Genomic DNA, 21,623 nt, shown 5'->3' with positions numbered 1-21,623 from the left:
TCAGCTCCTAATTGCAGTTGCTTGCTCCCCTGTAGTATTTATTTTACATTACAAGGCGAGTGTAATGTTTCATGTCAATACAAAAAAACAGTCCAAAGAGGACATGTCACTTTCACCTGAGCATCTCCTTTAATGTGTGATTGATAGTCATTAGTTTAATTTGTGCTGGTATCTATGACTAATATTTGAGAAGGTTTTCAATAAACCTCCTCTTTGCAACAAAGAAAAACAAATTTGTGTAATGTGCAATTTTGGAACTACAATATAAAAAAAAATCCAAGTGGTAAAAACTGTAAAAAAAAAAAATGTGGTACCGTACTGTGGTTGGAATTTTGTGAAACTCAGCACCACACACCTTTTTTTAAGAGTTGTGATCAAGATACATACTGAGCAGGACTGTTAAGTGTCTGCTCTTTGAAAAGTTAAGTGTCTAAACTTGCTTTGTACAAAGCTTTGTATAAAACAGAATACACACATATATACAGTAAATAATTGGATTAAACATTCTTCCTTCACTTTACAAAGCAAGTTAGGAAGTGTAAAAATAATACTGTATGCTATAAATAAATGCCCTTTGACACTCTTGATTGATGGAGAGGAAGAGAAGCACACGAGAAGATAATCAAATAAGATTTCTCTTTAAGGGTTTAGGGTTTCAGTTTTTAAATGGCCAAAAATAGAGAGATGAAGGAGAAGGAGAGGTACTGATTATACAAGGGTCTTTGAGGTTGAGGGAATTTCTCACCATTTTATTGAGCGCCAAAATCCCGCATCCTGCCTCATGAATAGAACCAGTGACACACACACACACACTCAAAAAAGGGAACACAAAAACTCACACACTCTGAGACCAGTACCCCCTGCTTGGCAGCCTCTTTGTAGCCATGTTGTGATTGTATCAAATGTGGAGAGATAGAGGACAGGAGTATGGGGTTGCTGGTAGGGGGAATGTGTGAATTTGTAATGTGCTTATGCTGGAACCGCAAAGACAGGAGATGGAGGCTCCAAAGATGTGTTACTCTCAAACACACACACACACAAACACTAACACTGTAGGGAGTGGAACTCTAGCTCTCTAAACTCCTTTCATCCCATTGAAGGTGGAAGTGAGTGCAGGGTTTCCTGGAGTCACAGCAAGATTCAGCTCTCTCTATATCCTGCGCAAAACTACTGCCCGCTGTCAATTTGTGTGTGTGTGCATGTGTGTGTGTGTGTGTCCTATTGTGGTTCAAAGGCTCAGCTATCAGTGTGTGATCTGTGAGGGTATATGTATAACACATCACAGTGTGAATTACTGCATTAGCCCATACAGCATCTCTATCAAGGTGGCTCTGCAGAAAAAAGAAAGGTGGAGGACAGACAGCTTCTTTTTGAAGATGTATGCTGTTATACTGTACATGTGCTGTTGAGTTCAGGTCAAGAGGTAAGTTATTCTGGATTCTGTTGATCCCACAGAGTAAAAGACTAAAGCTGGAGGGCTCACGTCTTCAAGTCTGCATGTGTGGTGGTGGCTGAAGGTCACCAGAAGCTAAAGAATGAGCAGCAAATGGTGTCACTTCCCTTAACACCAGGTTAGAGGTCAAAGGGGAACCACACTGGACTGCCAACAAAACATACCTACAGCACACTGCACTAGTCCATAAAAGCAGGGGTGGACTGTCCCCCTCATTTCTTTTTATACTAATTTACAAAAGTGCAGTTTCTGATTAATTTTTCCAAATCCTTTGGTCATATTATAGGGTAATAACCACAACTATGGGTGTCCATTGTATTTGTTGTAACACCTACATCATTTTTGTATCATTACCTAATAATTTGTTGTAAAATAAGAAAAAAACATTTCTTAATTCTATACTACTCATAATCAGACTCATAATTCTATAATAAAAAGTCTAATGGTAACCAAAATAGAATTAAATAAGGCTATATTGTTTTACTTTTGAGTTTGTCTAATTTTGAGGGTCTCCAATTTATTGTACTCATTTAGGACCTTTAGACCTTTTTCTTATCCTCTTTAGGCTGGTAAGGGAAGCCTATGAGCAGCAGGATTTAGGTAGAACTTGCTCACCCTTACCTAACGCTCTTTTATAACTTTCAGCCTGTTTGTCTTAAGTTTGACAGGCTAACTTGCTGACTGGTGTTTGTGTGTGTGTGCGTGTGTGTGTGAGCAGTGACACACCCATAGGCACATACACACCTACCACGTGGGTGTGTCACTCCAGATGGGTGCATGATACATGACTGATCCCCTGAGTTTCCAAATTCTAACAATATTTGTTGCTGTTGTTTACTGGAGGTCCTTAAATAAATCTCTATACTTTACTCATCAGTCTCACAAAAGGAAAACTTGACATTTTTTCCCAGCTTATATTACAGGCCAACAACAAGCTGTAGTGGTTTGAATTCCTGGCTGCAGCCTTGCTGTGTGGACTTTGCATGTTCACCCCGTGCCTGTGTAGGTTTCTTCCGGTCCTCCTGTTTCCTACCACAGTCCAAAGCCGTGCACGCTATATTAATTGCTGACTCTAAATTGCCTGTAGCTGTGAATGTAAGTCTGCGTGGTTGTTTGTCTGTGTATGTCTCTCTGCATCGGCCCTGAGATAGGCGTACAATCTGGCCAGGGTAGACCCCGCCTCTCACCCGATGACAGCGGGTATAGGCTCTACCCTCCTGCAACTCGGAACAGGATAAGCGGTTAGGATAAAGATAGATGGATAGATGTGTGCATGCTGTGTTGCCTGCACGCATGTGTGTGGCAACGTTGCTTTTCTTATATTTAACTCAGCTTTGTTCAATTTTTGCCATCAAAATTATCTGTCAGTGCATTATCCTGTGTAAACCAGATTCAGAATATGATAAATATTGAGAGTATAACCATTATTCATATTCAAAAACATTAGATAACAGTCAATCTATGACCCTGATGCTTTTACATCACAGACATTTGTTTGAAAAGTTGATTTGTGGTGGTCAATGGTTCGAAACCCAAACTGAGGGATCTAGGATGGCTAGCGAGCTTCCAACAGCAATTCACATATTTTTAAATAAAACATGTTTTATCAAACATTATCAAAATTTTTTGTCTTTATCACAGTCTTCACATTTCCAACTTTTTGGCTTCGATTGTTTCACCCACAGATTCAAAAAAGGAACATAAGCAAAAGTTATTTGCTAAATTAAAAGTCAATCCGACTGAACACTGCAAAAAGAAGCTGTCATGTTGTGCCACTATTCACCGACGCGAATGTCAAGCAAAATTAGATTTGACTACAACATTACACATCCTAAGAAAGACCCTACGCTGACCTATCACTTAGAGGCCCCAGTGACAGTGCAACTCTCTGACCTTATTATCATTGCTATTGCCACAAAGTCCGGGTGTGTTGTGGATGATGGTCACATAGGATGTTGACAGAAGCACACATGCACAACGAGATCAGAGGATTTCCCGCTGTTCACTGTGGTCGTGGCAGTGTAAGGGTACCTCCTGGCACACAGCCTTTAGCTGTACTGCTCGGTGGGGAAGAGAAGCGTGTTTACACACTACCACCACTACACACAACCATACCAAGTCTGGATCCTGTTCCCCTCTGCTTCTGCATATAGTATATCAAAGCGTCTCTGGGTGTCTACTGTGCTCAGAAAATTCACCCTCACTTCCTCAGCTGACATGCTCTCTTTATCTCTCCCTCACTCTCTCACACACACACGTGCACACATAGGCCCCACATGCATGGTGATGAAGGATGGTACCACTCCCCTCTCGCTCTCTTCTGATGTACACACAGCACTCCTAACAAAACACCTGCAATAACACCATAAACACATATCCAAATGATCAAGCACACACACACACACACACACACACACACACACACACACACACCTAGATTGGCCAAAGTTTCTGCACTGCTTCTCTATTTTGCTGCCTAAGATAACTAAGAAGCAAAAAGTCAGACATAACTGTGGTATCGTTGTGCTAATATATGAAAAACATACCTGCACTCTAGTATGAATGGTTCCTCCTTTGTATATGTATGACATTTCAATCACCATCATCCTGATCAGACCAACGGCAAGTAAACTCCCATTCTACCAACGATGTAGGTTTATATGCATTTTGACCACGCAGACCGAGTCAGCAACATTATTGTCACGGATAATTCTTTTTAACAATTTTTATGAGCTTACTTTATTCTTTTGATCTTAGTTTCACTTAACATGACTGCTTTCTTGGCCAAATGGCAGATACAGAGCTTCAGAGGGCAAGACTAAGCTGGAGGACACAGTGGAACAAATGGCCTGAACGAGGCCGACAAAAAAAAAGAGTGAAGGCGAGAGACGGAGAGAAATAAACAGAGGGTGTGTACTTTAGATTGTGTAGAAGCACAACGCTGGAAAAATGCTGAAAAAAAAGTACTGTATGTCTTTATCTGCACGAGTCTAGGCACAAACAGCCGAGTGAGAATGATAGTACTCACCATCTATCTGTTTACTTCCTGGTTAGGAGGAGGAGGAAGAGGAGCTGGAGAATTAGAAAGATAAGAGAAATACAGTAGAGCCATTCATAGAGTGTGTTCTTTAGGGAATGTACTTTGCACAAAGAGGAACAGTGTGTGTTTTTGAGAAAGACAGAAGGTTAAAAGAGCTTTAACTTTCAACCAGGAATTAGAGGAAAATGTTCAAGAATCAACTAGATCAAAAATCTTACATGTCTTTCTGAGCCATATGTCGGTATATATACAGTATACAGTGTAACGTGCGTGTGGTCTTGTCTTTTCATCCTGTTTAGAAAGGAGATAGACCCCTCTTTCCTTTGGCTCTGAACTCTCTGTTGTGACTACATTACAGCCCCCCGATCACCACTCCCACTCCATATGTCTGCCATAGTAAACCCTGTCCACAGGCCCAACATCAGAGCACAGATTCACCTAACAGGGTTATATCTTTGGAAACTTTGTAGAATTAAAAAACAAAACACAAAAATTATACAACACATCAGATAATCTTTTCACCTATTATTGGTGAACTAAAACACTACTTTTGTAAATTAAAAAACACTCAATAATATCTTTGTTGAACTAATTCACATAAGGCAGTAAGAGAAAGAGAAGAAACCTGGAGTGAATTTCTTCATGTTTACCCAAAATATACAGAGCCCAGTTTCCTCCATCCTAGCTGAGTGCTGACAAATCCGCCAACCGCTTATCAAATTAAACCCCCATTAGCAAAATAAACACACTGTCACACACTAGCACAAACAGCCTATTACCAGCACAAATACGATAGCGTGTTAGCTGGCCTTCCTGCTCAGAGTGCGTCACTGCTGGCTCTTTGGACAAGCCTGCACATCATACCAGTCATGTCTCCACTCCCAGGTAAAGTGGTCTATGTGCTCTTGACCTATGCCATCAACTGTCAGCGCCTGTCACTCTGCGTGTCCGGGAAGCATGTGCAGATTTAGCCCCATAACATGATGATGAGACATGGCACCCAGCATGGAGTCCACAGTTTAATTGTTTCCATGCATGCTTGTTAACATGTAGGCTTTTCTTTGCAGCCACTATAAAGCCGAGTGTGCAGGTAATGGCATCTCATGAAACTTCACTTTTTTCTGGCAGCTGCTAGAAGAATTTACTTCAAAATGTAGCAATGCAAACCCTAAAACAAGGATATTGCTGTAAAAAGGATAATTTCATCTGTCTTCCTTCCTCTTTCCATGTTGGTCCCAAGGGACGCACATTCAGTAGAGGTGGGTGAGAGGTTGGAGGAAGTAGACAGTAAATGGAACACTAAATATGTATTCCATCAGCATAAACCAATCATCAGATGATTTTTAGGTAGACAGCAGTGTTTGGATAAACATCATGTGGTGCGTTCATGGACCGCAGGAACAGAGAAGAGACTTTAGGGAAACCCAGGAGTGAGCAGAGATGTCCAAGTGCTAAAAGTCAGTTAACACCTAAATTTGGGACATATTGCCAGGAAGGAGCAAATATAACCCAGCACCAGTTCCAGTAAAAAAAAAGTCTATGCATCATTGAATATTGGGGGTGATGCTCCCTCAATGTATTTCACACAGCCTGTCTGAGTCTCTCAGCTGTAGCATGTAGCTTAGCTCAATTACTACAACATGAAATGATCCACTCCATCAAACATTACAGTAAATTAGAATTACTGTATGTGTTTACAAGTGTGGAGAAATGTCTCAGGGTCGGATTATTTTGGGGAACTACGGAAATAAATAATAATTCATGCGACTGCTTGAGTGCAACTGCCACTTGTTTGTAAAATGTTCATAGTCGTTTGCAGAAAAGCCATTTTGCTCTTGGCAAAATTATATCTGAATGCAGACCCACTTTTGGTTTACTGTCAAAATGTGAATTAAATTACTCAAAATTGCTTTTATAGTCTGGAGACTTTCCATGCTTACCACTGTATGTAGCAGCCAATCACCTCTATTTAAGTATGTGTGCTCATAAAAACTGGATTAAGAAGCTATTTATATTGTTTGTGTGTTTCATAAAGAGTGGAGTCTACGGCCCTTAAATGTTTGCCCTGAAATTAATCCAAACAGAAACTCTATAGTTCTGCCTCCTTCTCTTCTTCTTCTCCTCTTGTATGGAATTCTACTTTCTCTGTTCTAATAAATCTGAAGGGGCCTTTTCCACTTTATAGGAACAGCAACTCATTAAATGGTTGATTTCAGATAGCAGAGTGTGAATGTTTTGAGTTAACTTTACTGATCTGTGAGCAGGTCGGCGGGCCAGGGAGAAACAGACGTCCCCTCGGGCACATGGGCAGTAGATTTACACCTCCACCATTTAAAGACACCTCTAAACCCACTGGCCTCTCTTATGTTGACCTGGTAGAGACACTGGGGTTGAGAGACACATACCCGCATAAACACAACAAAACTGCACCAGAAAAGGATGTTTAGTTCACTTACCTGCATTAATACACCTCGCGCTGAGAGGACTATGGAAAACAAAGTGTTAGTTCATACGTGGTTTAATTCAGACTGCTTGGAGCTGTCTCTAACACATAAAGAGCCAAATTAGAAACGTCGTCTGAAATTTGTCAAGTCTACAGTGGGCAATGGTGCTTTGAAGGACTGGGGAATTTTGATACTCCAAGCTTGTCTTAAAGGCCACATTTTAGCCTGTAACAGAAAAGTAATAACAGGCAACCTAATTAAAAGAACCACGAGAATTAAGCCAAATGGTTTAATATTTCTTTAATGTGCTTTTGCAAATCAGTATTGCCTTCCTGAGTTAGAACTAAGAACAAGAACTTGGGGGAAGATGAGGGGCCTCAAAGACATGAGACTTCAGCATAATATGTAAGTATTTAATGTATTAGTTTCTGAAAATCATATTTGCTCTCCCTTTACCATATCAGGCAGGAAGAACTTGGTCTTTCTCCAGTGTATGACATCACTCCCTGATTATGAACCATTTCCCATAAACCTCTGTGGTCCCCAGAGTTTCCCACCCATGAGATCAGGGAATGGACAGGGGTGATAATGAAGAAACAAGACTGCTTTTTTTATCAGCAGTAAGTAAATTTTTATCTTGTCTATTTTTTTAACCAACAGTCTTCTGTAACTGTTTTATGCTCATTTATTCATTCAACCCTGATCTGTGTAACTAACTAATCTGTTTAGACTCCGTGTTCCCCCGCGACTCTCAGTATTTGTCTCTCTCTCCCCCTGAGGGCTGAAAGCTGTGAGGCTGTAAGGTCCCTTTCTTCCCACAACTGCTCTCAATCGCCCCTGTGACTGCTCAGCTGTCAATCACTTCAACATCAGACCCACACTGAGCAGATCAAGCCTTCTGGGGCACACACACATACATTTATACACACACACGTGTATTTGTGCGTGCATGCATGTGTGTCACAAAACAGGTAGGTTTTAGAAGGAGGAGAGAGATGAAGGAGGTCCTGTCAACACCTGCTGGGCCTCACTACAGAATCTACACATACACACACACACACACAAACACACACCACATGGCACTAGTTGTGAAGGTACCACTTTAATTTTGGTCATATTTACTCTGCCTCCCTCTATGTTGCCTCCAGCCATGCTGTCCCACAGTGTCAGTTTAAGCTGCTTTGCCCTTTAACCAAGCAAAGCATTTGGCAGCTGAAGACCATGCTGCAAAACACATATGTCGTACATAGACACACAGGGCCGTGCACATACAGCAAGTAAAGGGAAGTCTGAGATCATATAGCTTGTCATACCTAAATGTACAGGTATGCCAACATTTCAACACACACCTAAAGACAGGTATTTTCTAAGCACAACTTCATCCAACTGAAAAGTCTCGAGGTCCATCAGATGAATACAAAGCCTTGCGCACACACACACACACGCACACACACACACACAGATGTAGACCATGGAGATAAAATGCTTGAACTCAAACGTACTCACAGAGTCCATTAGGCTCAATTATTGGTCCTAAACCACAGCCCAGAGCACTCTTTCATGGCTCCATCATTACATCAATAAGTCTTCACATTAATCTCAGCACAGCACAGCACATAGACTATTACCAAACCAACCCTGAACCACAGAGGCTCACTTCGTAGCAGGCATAGGCAAAGTAGTATTCAAATATACTCTGGCGTTCTCGGTTTGTATTGTTATGCTAAGGGATGTGTCCAGTTTTGAGACTGGTGAGACAGCAGAGAATAAATTAAAAAATGAAACCTTATCTACATATATTTGACTATGTGCACTCAGAAAAGACTTCTTCAAGAGTGTTTTTCTATGTTGCCAGCTGATTGAATACTTAGCCCAAAATAATTTTTAAGGAGCTTGTTTTAATGGTGACTAATGAGAATCTTTCACCAAAGACTTTTCAAATATGTGTAACATTAGATCAGGCCCTTTTAATGAAGCTCTTAAAAAAAAAGTATGGTAACTTTTCAGCGATTCGTTTACACCATCAGCTATTATTAAATCAGTCTACGGTCTGCAGTTCTCCTGTGAGAGAAAGGATGTTGGTAATAATTGCTTGTGTGAGCTAAGGCGACTAAATCAAATCTCCCATCACAAACACAGCATCAATCCCATTCAAATGACAAAGAACTACATTTTGGTGCAGTCCAATGAATCTCAGTTAAAGAAGAACCAAGGGAGAAAGGGGGAGTAAGAAAAAATGTGGAAAAAAGAAAGAGTGGAAGTGAGAGGAAGGGTTTTTTAGCCCTCAGCTGTCTGGACAGGAAAGGGGGTTCTTTAACCCTTGACCCAGTTCCATTCTGCATTTTTTGAGTAAGTGTGTGTGTGTGTGTGTGTGTGTGTGTGTGTTTTTCCTTAGAACAGGTTGTTTGAGACACCGGTTTGATAGACAGATGGTCCTTGTTGTCATGGCAGCCTGTGCAGGTGCGTAAGTGTGGGATTTCCTGCCCTAAGAAAAGTGATGGTGGTGGGGTTGGGTGTTCATCAGCAGTGTCAATGGGCAGCAGCCTCGCCCTGCTCACCACAGGTAGGATGAATGATAGAGGAGAAGGAAAAGAGAGGAAGACTGTGGGATGGTAAGATGAATGAATAAAGGAAAAGGGAGAAAATAGTGAGTTGTAAAACTTTGGAGGAGCTTTCACATTTATCACCCCGGATCTGTTCTTGGATGACAAAAAGCTGCGAAGTATGTTTTTCACTTGTTTCTCATTCTCTGCCATATTAAAAGAATAAAAGAATATTGCCTCAGAAACCTCGGCTGTTCCCAGAATGGCCGTCTCAGCTCAGATGACCTCAGATATTGTTCCGTTGTATTCTTTTATTCTCCTTTCAACATTGTGGCCACAAATGCAAGGCGAGAGAATGAAAGCGGGGTCCTGCATGGAGGGAGTTAAGCGGAAGGGCCAAGGGTCACTGCTGGAGACTCTCCCCTGAAGGCATGTCGGCAGCAAGCAGGGCAATATTAAAATTGGCGTTTCTGAATCCCACTACCCCAATTGTCTTTCCACCAGCTCCATCTTCTGTGCCAAACACAAGTGTATAAAGTACATTTATCCATAATCTTTAACTCTTTATCCTGTTCAGGGTCACGGAGGGCTGGATCCTATCCCAGCTCTCATTGGGTAAAAGGAGGGTTACACCCTGGACAGGTCTCCAGTCGACTTCAGGGCCAACACAGAGAGAAAACACAGACAGACAACCATTCACAATCACATTCACACCTACAGGCAATTTAGAGTCACTGATTAACCCAACATGAATGTCTTTGGACTATGGGAGAAACTTACGTAAGCACAGGGTGAACATGCAAAGTCTATACATTTTGTGGGCAATCAGCTCACAAATAGACAGCTGAGACATATTACAATTTACACCTGTCCATATACAGGTGTCTCTAAGGTGTCCTGCAGACAACTTGTGTCCAGATTTTGCCAATGTACCATCACTTACACCATCGCAACATACAGTCAGACCGTCAACATACGTAAGGTGCCGGCTGCATGCACCTTACTGTTGGACAATCTGCGATGGGTGGGGGGCTTCAGGGGCCATTGGAGTCTCAAAGTATGGTGTCCTTTCACAAGAACATCCACCATGTCTAGCAAATATTTTACTGAAGTCATTACAGTAAATTATTTAGCTTTTACAATACAAGTTATAAGATCAGTTGCATCCCATCTCAAGTAGCTCGAGAAATCGGATCACAATCCACCTTGGGGATGGTTTACACTTGGATTTAGTTCAGTCCACTTGTTATCTGATTGACAAAAATGCATTTTAAAATGTAACTGGGGTTAAGCTTACAGCTAGGATTAAACACTTAGATAAAGTTGTATTTTTTTTATTAATTTAGAGAATAAAAATATTTATTATGTTTTTGTAGTATTATCTACAAATTTATTATCTTACACAGTATCTTTTTATTTACAAAGAATTAATAATTGGCAAATGTTTTGGTTATTTGACTGTTTCACTGTGTTGTCACTGTGTTATAACTTGTTTTTGTTTCCAATAATTTTTTTTGGGTCATTTGAATATGTGCAGTGCTTAACCATATAATCACGATTAAAATTAACTGAGGAAACACTAAAAAACTAAAGTGATTTTAAAATGAATAAAACATTTTTTTAAGCCTGCTTTAATAAAGGATTTAAATGTCTTGTGAAAAATGTCACATAAACATTTAAACTAAAGTTGACAACTTAAAATTAAAAATAATAATATCCATCTTAACATTTCTAAAAAATAATTGTTGAAAAGCCTTCAGCATAATTAGAATTCTTTGGTTAAAAATATTCCTAAGAAAGAAAAAAATGAAAAAATCTAATATAATCCACCCTGCATACATACACATACAATGTTTGGCATAATGGAAATATTTATATACCATCCTTTTAATCCCAGGCCTGTCTGTCTGGGATGTTTGTTTTTGTGTTTACTCTGGAATGTCAGACATCCGAGGACAAAGAGGAAGAGGAGGTCAAAACCAGCAGAGCTCCAAAGACTCAACAAACATGATTAAATTCTAATTTGCTTTAATAGGTTTGTAGAAAGTAGTGTAGTGAAACCATTAAAGATTCTGCTGGTTATTTTCATGTCCTTAAAGGTCTTCAGGCACTGTGGGACCCTGCTTACTTTAAATCTTAAGGGCACATACACTTGACAACTACAACACCCACACAAAAACAGCAGCTCTGTGTGTTATGCAGGATCTCAAGCATACAGTATATCTTGCAAAGAATTTTTAACACAGTAATAAATAGCATATAAAAGATGAGCATGAAGCATAACTGAGGAGTGAGGGATTAATGCTATAAATTATTTGTAAGATAGCAAAAGGATGACAATGTGTGACCCTAACATTTCTCATGAATACACAAGCTGACATCCAAAGAATTTGAAACGTAGAACTTTTTATCACATTTATTAAGAGCATGTATTGAACTTGTAAAAACTAAAACGCGGTATTTTTGTATGTATTCATGGCACACCGATTAATATCTACAAACAAGGATAAAAGAGAAAATAAAGTGCTCAGGAAATAGGAGCTTGGCTATTCAGTTGAGGAATATGGTGCTTATATCTATCTTACAAAAACACACTTTCCAGTTAGTCAGGAAAGCTGCCTAATATATTGTTTGGAAGAGTGGAAATGAAAGGAGGGGGAAAAAAAGGACATTGTGCTGAAAAGGTTGTTAAATCAGTGACAGATCTTTGGCACTCAAAAAGACATGATTCCTGCAGTAATAACCGAGTTGCTTGCGGGGAATTTCACTGTAGACTCCATGAAGGGCACATATGTTGTCGTGCGTGTTTGTGTGTGACACGGAGTGTATTTTTCTGTGGGTTTGAGTGTGGGGTGTGTACGCTGTGCACTCATTAGTGAAAAGCCTCAGTGCAGACTAGCTCCAGTTACAGTAGTAAACGCTGCCTTTGAACTTTTAATAGAGCCCTGAAACTCAACCAGGCCTTAAAAAACAAAGATCTGCAGGAAAAGACGAAATGGACAGAAAGAGTTTGAAAGAGTAAACCACACAAAATAGATGTAAAGGTATGAGGAAGAGAAAAGAATAAGTTGCTGTAACAACTAGGTAATTTAGGTTGTTTATTCATGGACCAAAACTCTGCAACTGTAATACTCAAAATGTATAAATGTAGCTATGGTTTGGCCAAAGTCAGTACAGAGGCCAACAACACGCATAAAGCACAGAATACTGTATCTGCACAAATATAACCTACACAACTGCTGATGTGGCTGTCGGAGCATATTTCTAAAGTGGCCATAAACAGAACAAGTATCTCAAAATGCTTATTTTAATAGAAAGCAAACACAGACACACACACACACACACACCTTTATCATCATTAGAGTTCCTGCTTTACACCTGCACCTGTGTGTATGCCTGGAAACACTAATAAAAACGACCAGACCTTTCAGAGGGTGGGTGTTTATTTGAGCGACTGTCTGTAATGCAGAATCTTCTGGCTCACATATCAACAAACAGATGTCTAGGCTTTATAAGGTCTTAACAACAGGTTCAACTATTTCGCAAGTGTTTCAGTGTGCTGTTTGCATCTTAGCATATATAGGTCCAATCTAGATTATCACTCATTAAAACATCCATATTTTTTCTCCACAGCATGTTGAATTGCTAGAGAAAGATAAGCACAGGCATCATAACAGCATTAACAATAGCTCTGTTTTTAATGCCATGGAACTAGAAACAAAACTGAGTGCATTATTGTTGATAATGTAATAAATTGTGCCTGTGCTGTTCCTACCACGGCATATCTGCTCACGCAGTGGTCTATTCGGTGATGGGAGCCTAAGAGGGGTTGTGGACAGGCCTGTTTATTTGACTACGAGCTGTTTACAGAGATGGACGCTGTGCAGCTGAGTGACAGCATGAGAAAATAGCTCTGATAATATACTGACATGCAGAGAGCTCCACAGTGAAATTTCCTCCTTGCTTGTCTCTCATGACATATGTGCATATGGCTGCTCCAGTAAGGTGGTCAAATATCTGCTCACAATATCCTCCTCAATAATGATTCAAGTTTACTTTTAGTCGCAGGTGTTTCTCTGATCTGTGGAATTATTTAACGGAGATACCATACATAAGTTTAGCTCATTCTCAAAATTCCTACGCAGTTTTAGTACAGTATATGGTTAAAAATTACCTTCTCCCAATGTGACATGGTGTGATTGTCTTTACAAGTTAAAACTTTGTTCATGTCTAATCCAAGGTTTGAGAGAATTTTGAAGAAAGCAAAATTACATTGACTTTGAGGTCAAACCTTCCACCTATCAACATCATGATAGCGTGAAAGACATTGTTCATCTAACTAATGACTAAGAAGTTAGAGCTCAGGCTGTGAGTTGACTAAAAGCTCAAAAGTTTAAAGTACGTCCTGCTGATGTAACAATGATCACCACCTGAACCTATTGTTAAACAGAGCTGAATATAGTGGTTTTATAACCAATAAAACTGTTCATCAGAAGAGTCTGAAGCCATAAATAATAAAAACCCCATTTATTGTGTTTTCTCATTCGATCAGCATCTGTTTTCTCATTCTATCAGGGGGAGAGATTTGTAAAGGGAAATAAAAAAATTAAACTTGACGATTCTTTTCCCCCTTTCACAATAAAGTCCTAGACAGATGACAGCTGTGGATACACAGAGTGCACACTGCATGTTTTATCGCCTTTACCCATAAATAAAAAAATGCAGAGTGGAAGAAATACAGTCAAAATATACGATTTATGGCAACAGGAACAGCGGGGAGTCTGGAGATTTCTTGGACAATATGAATATAAAACTGTAATAAAACTGCACGGGCCTTGATTGTGGTCTGTGGAGAGACGTGGAGGGCCTCCAACACAGCTAACTTTATTACTTCATCTAAGAGAGCAAAAGAAAGGGAGAGACACACATCAACAGATTCAGAGACCATTACAGTTGAGTCTTTTTCCCTAAGTGGCCACTGTCTCCATCTAAGAACCCCCAGACCCTTTTCACCCAGCATCCAGGAATTGCAGAACAGGGCAAAGCTTCCTCAGTTCAGTTTATCCATCCATATTTACACAGCCAACCTTTTTTGTTAACATAAATCTTTATAACCTAATTTGATGGCAGGCATCACAGTAAGCACCATTAAACTGATGGTAGTTATATAAACATTGAGCGCAAAAAAGAAGAGTTAATGCTTTTAAAAGTAAAATAGATTCTTGTTTATGTAAGTGGCTGGTAACTTTGTGATGATCGCCAACTGAACAAATAATTTGTCACCATTTTCATTTACCACAACATTACAGTGTCCAACTGTGTTGCGCTAAGCATTTCAAATTATTGGGTCTGAGTCATGTTTTATGAACAGAGGAGTGGAGTGGAAAATACAGAGATGAGATGCATTTTTAGAGGGATTAGAGCAACAGATCGCTGCGAGGTGGATGAAAAGAGCCAGATGATCTGTAGGCCACTGAAGGAAAATGCTGTGGACTTCCAAGGAGATTTATCAGTGCATGACTTCTCCTCTTCCTTATCCTCTCCCATATAAAAACAGCCCATTGTACGGTGCTGCATCTTTCTTGGATGGAGCCACGCATCAGATCTAAGGTTTCACAGAGCATACTGGGGGACCGGTGAAACCAGAGACAATAACAACAAATATCGGCTTGTATTTTTAGGTTTTGATTATGAAGCACGTTTCACAGTTTAGTACTCCAGGGACACCAAACAAACTTTGGTGTTTGAAGAAACCAGCATCCAGAATTTGATCATATCTATGCTGTTCCCAAATATCCTTGAAGAGAAAAAAAAAATTATATAATAAAATAGGGCACAGAATAGATCTACAGTACACGAAGATTTGTATGAGACACTATGTAAACAGATATTTTCAAATATTATTAGCATTATTTTCACAAAAAATTTAAATCTACTAAATCTAAATTATTTTAATACATTTTCTTATACATTTTATTTAATATATGTTTTAGCATAATTATTAGATTTGATTTTACTATTGTACAGTGTTATTACCCTCCTGTTTTTTGGGTTTTGTTTTTTTTTTTTTTGGTATCCCTTTGCTTAAAATCCAAAAAAAACACAAAACACTGCTTTAAAACTTAAAGGCGATGAAAATTGTATTTAATCCAATTTGTATTTGTAAATAACTGATAGAGGGAAAGTAAAACACATCTTACTTATAGAATTTAAATTCATATTTTTAATAATTAGAATGATTGTCAAAATGATTCAAAAGACATATTTTCAGAATAAAAATTATACTTCAAAAGTTTTAAGATTTGGACAGAAAACGCTACTGAAGACTTATCATCACTTCATATGTGCTGCCATATTTATAGTGTAATGGTTACTGTTATACTTTACTGCCATCTGCTGACCAAACAGACTCACTGAATGATGGAAACGATTAAAATAATCAAAACTCTTTGCTGTTTAATATTTTAAACTAGTTACACAAAGATATGTATGTGGATCCATTCTGCATTTGATTAAATCAAGTATATATAATTTGTTTTGAATATGTTGAAGTAATACAATGAAAAAGAATAAATAATTTTACATAAGTAAATGTGGTTTTTATTTTGTTCATTGTATTATAATAAGATATTCCAAACAAATTATGTTAACTTAATCAAATGCAGAATGGATGGATCTACAGATTTTTGAGTGTACTAGATAGAATATATTTATATGACTGTTATTACCTATGTTTAACGTCTCTCCTTGACATATTCTTATTTTCATTATGTCTCTTTACTTTCTTGAAAAATGTGGGGGTTTTTTTGGAGAACACTATCAAACTGAGCTGGCCACGTGTTCGCGGTGACTCATCAAGTGATGAGGGAAACACCTCCCAGCTGGGATGAAGAGGGCTTTAAAAAATGATCTGATCACAATGCTCCCCAAAGCTGTAGTGTGTAACAAAGCCCTTGATTTGTTGACAGGGGGGGGTTAACCCATAATGATACGTCAGCATTTATTATTTAGTTCATAATATTTGTATAAGAAAATAAATCGGCAAAAAGTAACTAGTAAAGCTCTACAATTAACGTAGTTCGGTCAAATTACTATACAATATGTGGAGTAAAAGCAAAATAAAATGAAAACATTCAAGTAAAGTAGCCTACAAGTACCTCGAATTTGTACTTAATTACAGTATTTGAGTAAATGTACTTACCACCTCCGCCATTTCTTAGTACCACACGCTTGCTTGTGTTTGGACTGTGTACAGTGTCTCACATAATATCTTATCATTTGGACCATCTCATGTCCTCGTGCAGGTTTGGACTCCTACACGGTCCTACAGGTGACATAGGAGACCGCCCCCCAAACCCCCAACCCCCAACTAATATGAATACTGGCTGAATAACTGCAAAACATCGTTTGTTTAATTGTATTATGTGAGCTATATGTCAAATACAACCTTTGATATTATCTCGCTTAGTGTATTTTGTCGTCACTCTGCTGTAGTTCACCGGCGGAAGTAGCCTCCACATCCCGACAAGCATTTCGACAATTGCCATAGCAGCGGGAAGCTGGTTTGATTCCGTCTTCAACATGAATAGTCCGACTCGAGTATTTATTGGCGGCCGTGAGTTTGCCGGTAATGAACGGCAGCAGGGACTAGAAGTACGAACAGTAGATCTTCAGAGTCCCAGTAACCGGGTGTTTGAGATCCAGGTAACGGGAACAGCGGAGGTTTGCAGCCTGGCGGACCGAGTGTCTGTTCGGGTGAGTGTGGGAAACAGCAAGGAGTCCGTCAACGAGGTCACCAACAGCGTAATACGGCGCGTGGAGTACATTTTACAGTCTCTGAGGTGAAAACACACTCACCGTAGTATCACCACAACGTTAGCATTAGCCCAAAGTTAGCTCACTGCCGAGGCTGCACGTGTTAGCTTGTTGTATTGATGCCACGGCAAATGGAAGTGTGGATAACTTGTAACGTTATTCAAGTCTTGCACTTCGAAATATAATAAAGCAAAAGTAGAGAAGCATGTTGCTAATGCATCTGCACGTTTACTCATTAACTGTTGAACCTAAATATAACGACTTTAAATGCTCGCAATCTAATCACTGCATCATAACACCATGACAAAACGTTAGGGATAATCGACTTGAGGGGGAAATGTGTGGAAAATGTAAAAGGTTCATGCTGCAGTGATATTATATCATGAAAGTTGGGCGTTTAAGTAGAAGCATGCAGTTGTCATTTCTTCCCCTCTAACTATTTATTGGAAAAAAAACTAACAACATTGGTGTGTATACCACACCCAAACACGTCACTGTCTCATTACCTTGTCAATCGTTAGGTGTCGTCTGGGTCTCGTGATGTCAAAAAGTGAACAGCATGACGGACAGTTTACATAGAAATTGCCATTGAACCAGAACATTTCGTGGGCGACTCATAGATCAGACATGATGCATGAATCACTTTGTTATTAACATGTTATGCAGTAAGTGCTGAAACACAGAACTGTTGGACACGTGGTCAAATTAAGTTCGCCTCTAAAGATTATAGTGCTTCATAGGTGCATTCGGAAATTTCACCCCAAAGTCGATTATCCCTAACTTTTTGTCAGTAGCGTCATCATATCATTAGATGTTCAGCTATTTTATGTTTGTCTTAAACCATCACAGATACTCCCCTTATCTTTCAGTAACATGCAATGGAGTACAAATAAATTATGTTTAAGTATTAAGTACCTCAGATTTGCATACAGTAAGTACTACACTTTAATAGATGTATCCAGTTGCATTCCACCAGTGTTAGTGACATGATTGTTTAGTACTCTGTGGGGCAAAGAGACCTCATACTTTTGATAATTGTCTTTTCATCATCCGTTCTGCTTAGACAACATGGTATCAAAGATGAAGATACCTCCGTGAGGAGGTTTCTCCACCGAGAGGCAGACCTTTATCACATGGCTGCTGAGGTAAGACCCTTTGGACACATACTAATGATCTAAATTCACTGTGATGCCATTTACCTTTTACTGGCTGTACAAGCGCGCAGGTGTGCTGGGTTGTATATGACGGTGTCACACGTTTCCATAGGTCCTGGTCACGTTTTCAGATTTTGAGAAAATGGAGCAAATACGTAGTATCTTGCTGGAAAAGCTGGACAAGAGTGTCTGTGTGGGAGCACCACAGTTTTACCACAGCCCAGGGTGCCTGAGTGAGCTGAGGTAAAAAAAAAAACTAAACACTCCTCTCACCAGCACTTTGAAGTCAAAGCTATTAGATAGTAAAATGAGCTTGAAGCTGCACTTGTAACTACTTTGTATTTGTGTTTGGTTTAGAAAGCAGGCGTGTGTGTCAGCAGTTAAGAATGCTCAGCAGAAGGCCAGTGAAGTCAGTCAGCTCCTGGGACAAAGTCTGGGACCCCCCCTACTGGTCAAAGAGGAGGAAACAAGGGAGTGGGGGAATGAGGACAAGGAGGAGGGAGATAGAGGAAACGGGGCTGCACACCTTTGTCAACTTCCCTGTACACCCGCAATCCACGCTTCTTCACGGGTGTCCGTCTCCTTCAGTCTCAGAGACAGAAGCAGGAAAAAAGTCTAAAAACATTTCTCACTGACTCGTGAAAGCAAAGAATGGATAAATAGTTTTATTGCAAATCTGCATAAAGTGCATTTTTCTAAAGTTTTATTGTACCTCAACTAAAACATGTCAGTCATACCAATTAAAAAAAAAGATTTATTTAAAGTACATTTACATGTCGAGCACTCACTATTATGATTTAACTTGAACATTAAAATCTGTTATTTAAAATCCTAGCAACAGATTTTTTTTGTTTAAACACATTAGTTAAAATACTGTTTATTTGTACACCTCAAACAAAAGGACCTACTCAAAGTCTTAATTCAAGCCTAATTACAACATTTCTTGAATCACAGTAGACACCCTCATGTTGAGATCTAGCAGGGAGGGATCTGAAGATTATCTTTGATTTGTACAACGTTTGGCACTTAATGGCTGATAGGTGACTAGTTATTACTGAAAAGAACTTTTGTTGTCTCCATCTATGACTGAGACAAATCATAGATTCAGTCTTCAGGGAAGATCTCTCTGAGCCAGGGCTGCATGACGAACCGCTCCCCATCAAAATGTGTGAAGTAACTCTCCAAGGTGGGAATTTCTGGCTATAAACATCATACGGTGAACCCCAGACATATTAAGTGGGTGTGTGTGTGTGATTGTGGGTAAATTATTTGCTTACCTGCAAGCCAGTGATTCGTTCAAGTTGTGTCTGAGGCAAGTATGCGACAAACAGAGAGGAGGTCCCCGGCCCACTGAAGAGTACCTTGTAATGAGGCGTCCGCTCAGCTTTGATGCCCTACACGCAGACACATGGTCACAAAAGTGAGTGAGATCATTTTTTTATCTCGCAATACCTTTTGTAATTAGAAGATGCCTGTGCAAGTGCTCATTGAATGCGAGTGAAAAGGAGAAGGAAAGGTAACCTCAGAGTTGGAATACACCTGGTCAACCCACTCTGGAGGGGCTCGCATTTCAGGGTCCCAGCTCACCACCACCCCAACCATGTGTCCTTTCCTCTCCAGCACCACCTCCCCGACCCGCAGAAACACGAACGGAGGACGAGGGCTACGCACTGCCTTTGAAGCTGGAAGGATAAAGACACTTTTTAAAAATTACATATGCACAAATTATTTTTGATGTTGTGTATTTTGTGAGCAGGGATGAAATAATCCATCTTCATGAATATTACAGAGCCAAACCCTGATTGATGAATAGATATACAGACACCAACCTCCAAAGAAACCCTGGTCATTATCAAAAAGCATGGTCTCAAACGGTGGTGGTTCCATTTGCTCCTCCTGTCCCAAGCCGACCAGAGACCTTTGGAAAGCAATTATATCATAAGTGTTGTTTGTTTACCTCTATTCTTGTCTGTGTTCCTACAAAAACCTGAAACATTAAAATTTTTAAAAAGGGACTTGAATTTAACCGTAATTTAAAAGAAAAATTCTACAGTAAGCAAAACATTTAATGCCGTGGATTATGAAAACACGTTTGAGATTTTGTTTCTACACTCACTTGACTTTGGACATCTGCTCGTTTGCCCAGTCAGCCCATGCAGATCCATTGAGGTATGATCTTCTCCACTCTTTCCAAATTCTAAGAAATCTGTAACACCATAGTTCATAATCCATCAACTGTGGACAGAAACATTATTCATGATACTAAAATAAGATATTTTCTTCATGCAATGTTAAAGATTTTGGGCTAATCATTGTCATTCTAAAAGGGAGTCGTTTCACCCACACAGTAATGCGTGTCTGGACGATAAGAGAAGTCCTACCTACCGTGTGGCCGCGTGGTACCGCTGCGCCGCCGTGGAGCCGCTCCACCGGGAGATGAAGTACTGCGCAGGCACAGCGGAGAGCAGCAGCGCGAGCTGCAGCACCGCGGTGCCGGTGAGCTGAGGCATGACCGTCACCTGCGGACGGAAACGCGCGTCAGGTGCAATGCACAATAAGTTAAGAGACATAAAAGCCAATGTGCACTCATATTTTTAAACCTAAGAATTTTTTTACATTTCCGTATGGGGCCTCTGCAGCTGACCTGACACTTGTACACTGTACATTCTTGTATTAGTTGTTCAAGTCAAAGGAAGTTAAACCCTGGTAAACAACATGGCGCTGCATAATTGTTCAGGCTCGTCACTGTTAGTAATTATGAGCCTTACCTCGTATTAAAATCCACAGGCTTTTCTCCAGCTATCTGACAAACATTGCGCCTGAGTCTGTCGGCGCCTGGAAACCAGAACTGAGAGACAGTTTCACTTCTGTTTTATTTACATATAGCGCACAGTCTCCCATGTAGCGAACACCTGGGTTATTTACATTTTCTTAAAAATTGGCAATATGATAAGCCGTCCAATCCCCGCGGCCCACGGAAGAGGAGACGGACCTTTAGCGACCCGCCACGTCAGGAAGGCAGGAGACCGTGCGCTTCAGGCGGATGCGCGGTTTGACGCAGTTACGTTGTGACAACGCCAGATGGGGAAGCTGTTCATTCGTGCAATAATACTCATTAGCAACTAACAACGGATTTCTTTGAACTTTATTACTTTCAGGAGAATTGTTTTGACA

At 39.9% G+C, this 21,623-nt stretch overlaps 2 protein-coding genes across 2 annotated transcripts; one reads left to right on the top strand and one right to left on the bottom strand.

Moving 5' to 3' along the window:
* Positions 1–17,013: 17,013 nt before the first annotated feature.
* irak1bp1 (interleukin-1 receptor-associated kinase 1 binding protein 1) lies at positions 17,014–19,147 on the top strand. The gene is made up of 4 exons (XM_067481604.1): positions 17,014–17,321; positions 18,359–18,440; positions 18,562–18,692; positions 18,807–19,147. Exons 1-4 carry the CDS (start codon positions 17,062–17,064, stop codon positions 19,066–19,068), a joined length of 735 nt encoding a protein of 244 aa, XP_067337705.1. The 5' UTR covers positions 17,014–17,061; the 3' UTR covers positions 19,069–19,147.
* A 36-nt stretch (positions 19,148–19,183) lies between these two features.
* On the bottom strand, positions 19,184–21,502 carry si:dkey-261l7.2 (uncharacterized protein LOC569751 homolog). Its single transcript, XM_067481605.1, has 7 exons — positions 21,218–21,502; positions 20,835–20,968; positions 20,566–20,655; positions 20,279–20,367; positions 19,971–20,131; positions 19,727–19,843; positions 19,184–19,649 (listed from the first exon to the last, which is right to left on the bottom strand). The coding sequence occupies exons 2-7, from the start codon at positions 20,957–20,959 to the stop codon at positions 19,554–19,556; spliced, it is 678 nt and encodes a 225-aa protein (XP_067337706.1). The 5' UTR covers positions 20,960–20,968; positions 21,218–21,502; the 3' UTR covers positions 19,184–19,553.
* Positions 21,503–21,623: the final 121 nt, after the last annotated feature.

This window comes from Channa argus, chromosome 17, assembly GCF_033026475.1.
Source record: "Channa argus isolate prfri chromosome 17, Channa argus male v1.0, whole genome shotgun sequence".
In the NCBI taxonomy this organism is placed as follows: Eukaryota; Metazoa; Chordata; class Actinopteri; order Anabantiformes; family Channidae; genus Channa; species Channa argus.
The sequence above is the reverse complement of the archived record's forward strand: the minus strand, read 5'-3'. Positions and strand labels throughout refer to the sequence as shown.

Excerpts from the sequence above, each read along its gene's own strand:
- irak1bp1 (XM_067481604.1), top strand. The coding sequence starts at position 17,062 with ATGAATAGTCCGACTCGAGTATTTATTGGCGGCCGTGAGTTTGCCGGT. Across the intron at positions 18,441-18,561 it reads TTTATCACATGGCTGCTGAG|GTCCTGGTCACGTTTTCAGA; the intron begins GTAAGACCCTTT and ends ACGTTTCCATAG. Across the intron at positions 18,693-18,806 it reads GGGTGCCTGAGTGAGCTGAG|AAAGCAGGCGTGTGTGTCAG; the intron begins GTAAAAAAAAAA and ends TGTTTGGTTTAG.
- si:dkey-261l7.2 (XM_067481605.1), bottom strand. The coding sequence starts at position 20,959 with ATGCCTCAGCTCACCGGCACCGCGGTGCTGCAGCTCGCGCTGCTGCTC. Across the intron at positions 20,368-20,565 it reads GAGCAGATGTCCAAAGTCAA|GTCTCTGGTCGGCTTGGGAC; the intron begins GTGAGTGTAGAA and ends TGCTTTCCAAAG. Across the intron at positions 19,844-19,970 it reads AGGTGTATTCCAACTCTGAG|GGCATCAAAGCTGAGCGGAC; the intron begins GTTACCTTTCCT and ends GTCTGCGTGTAG.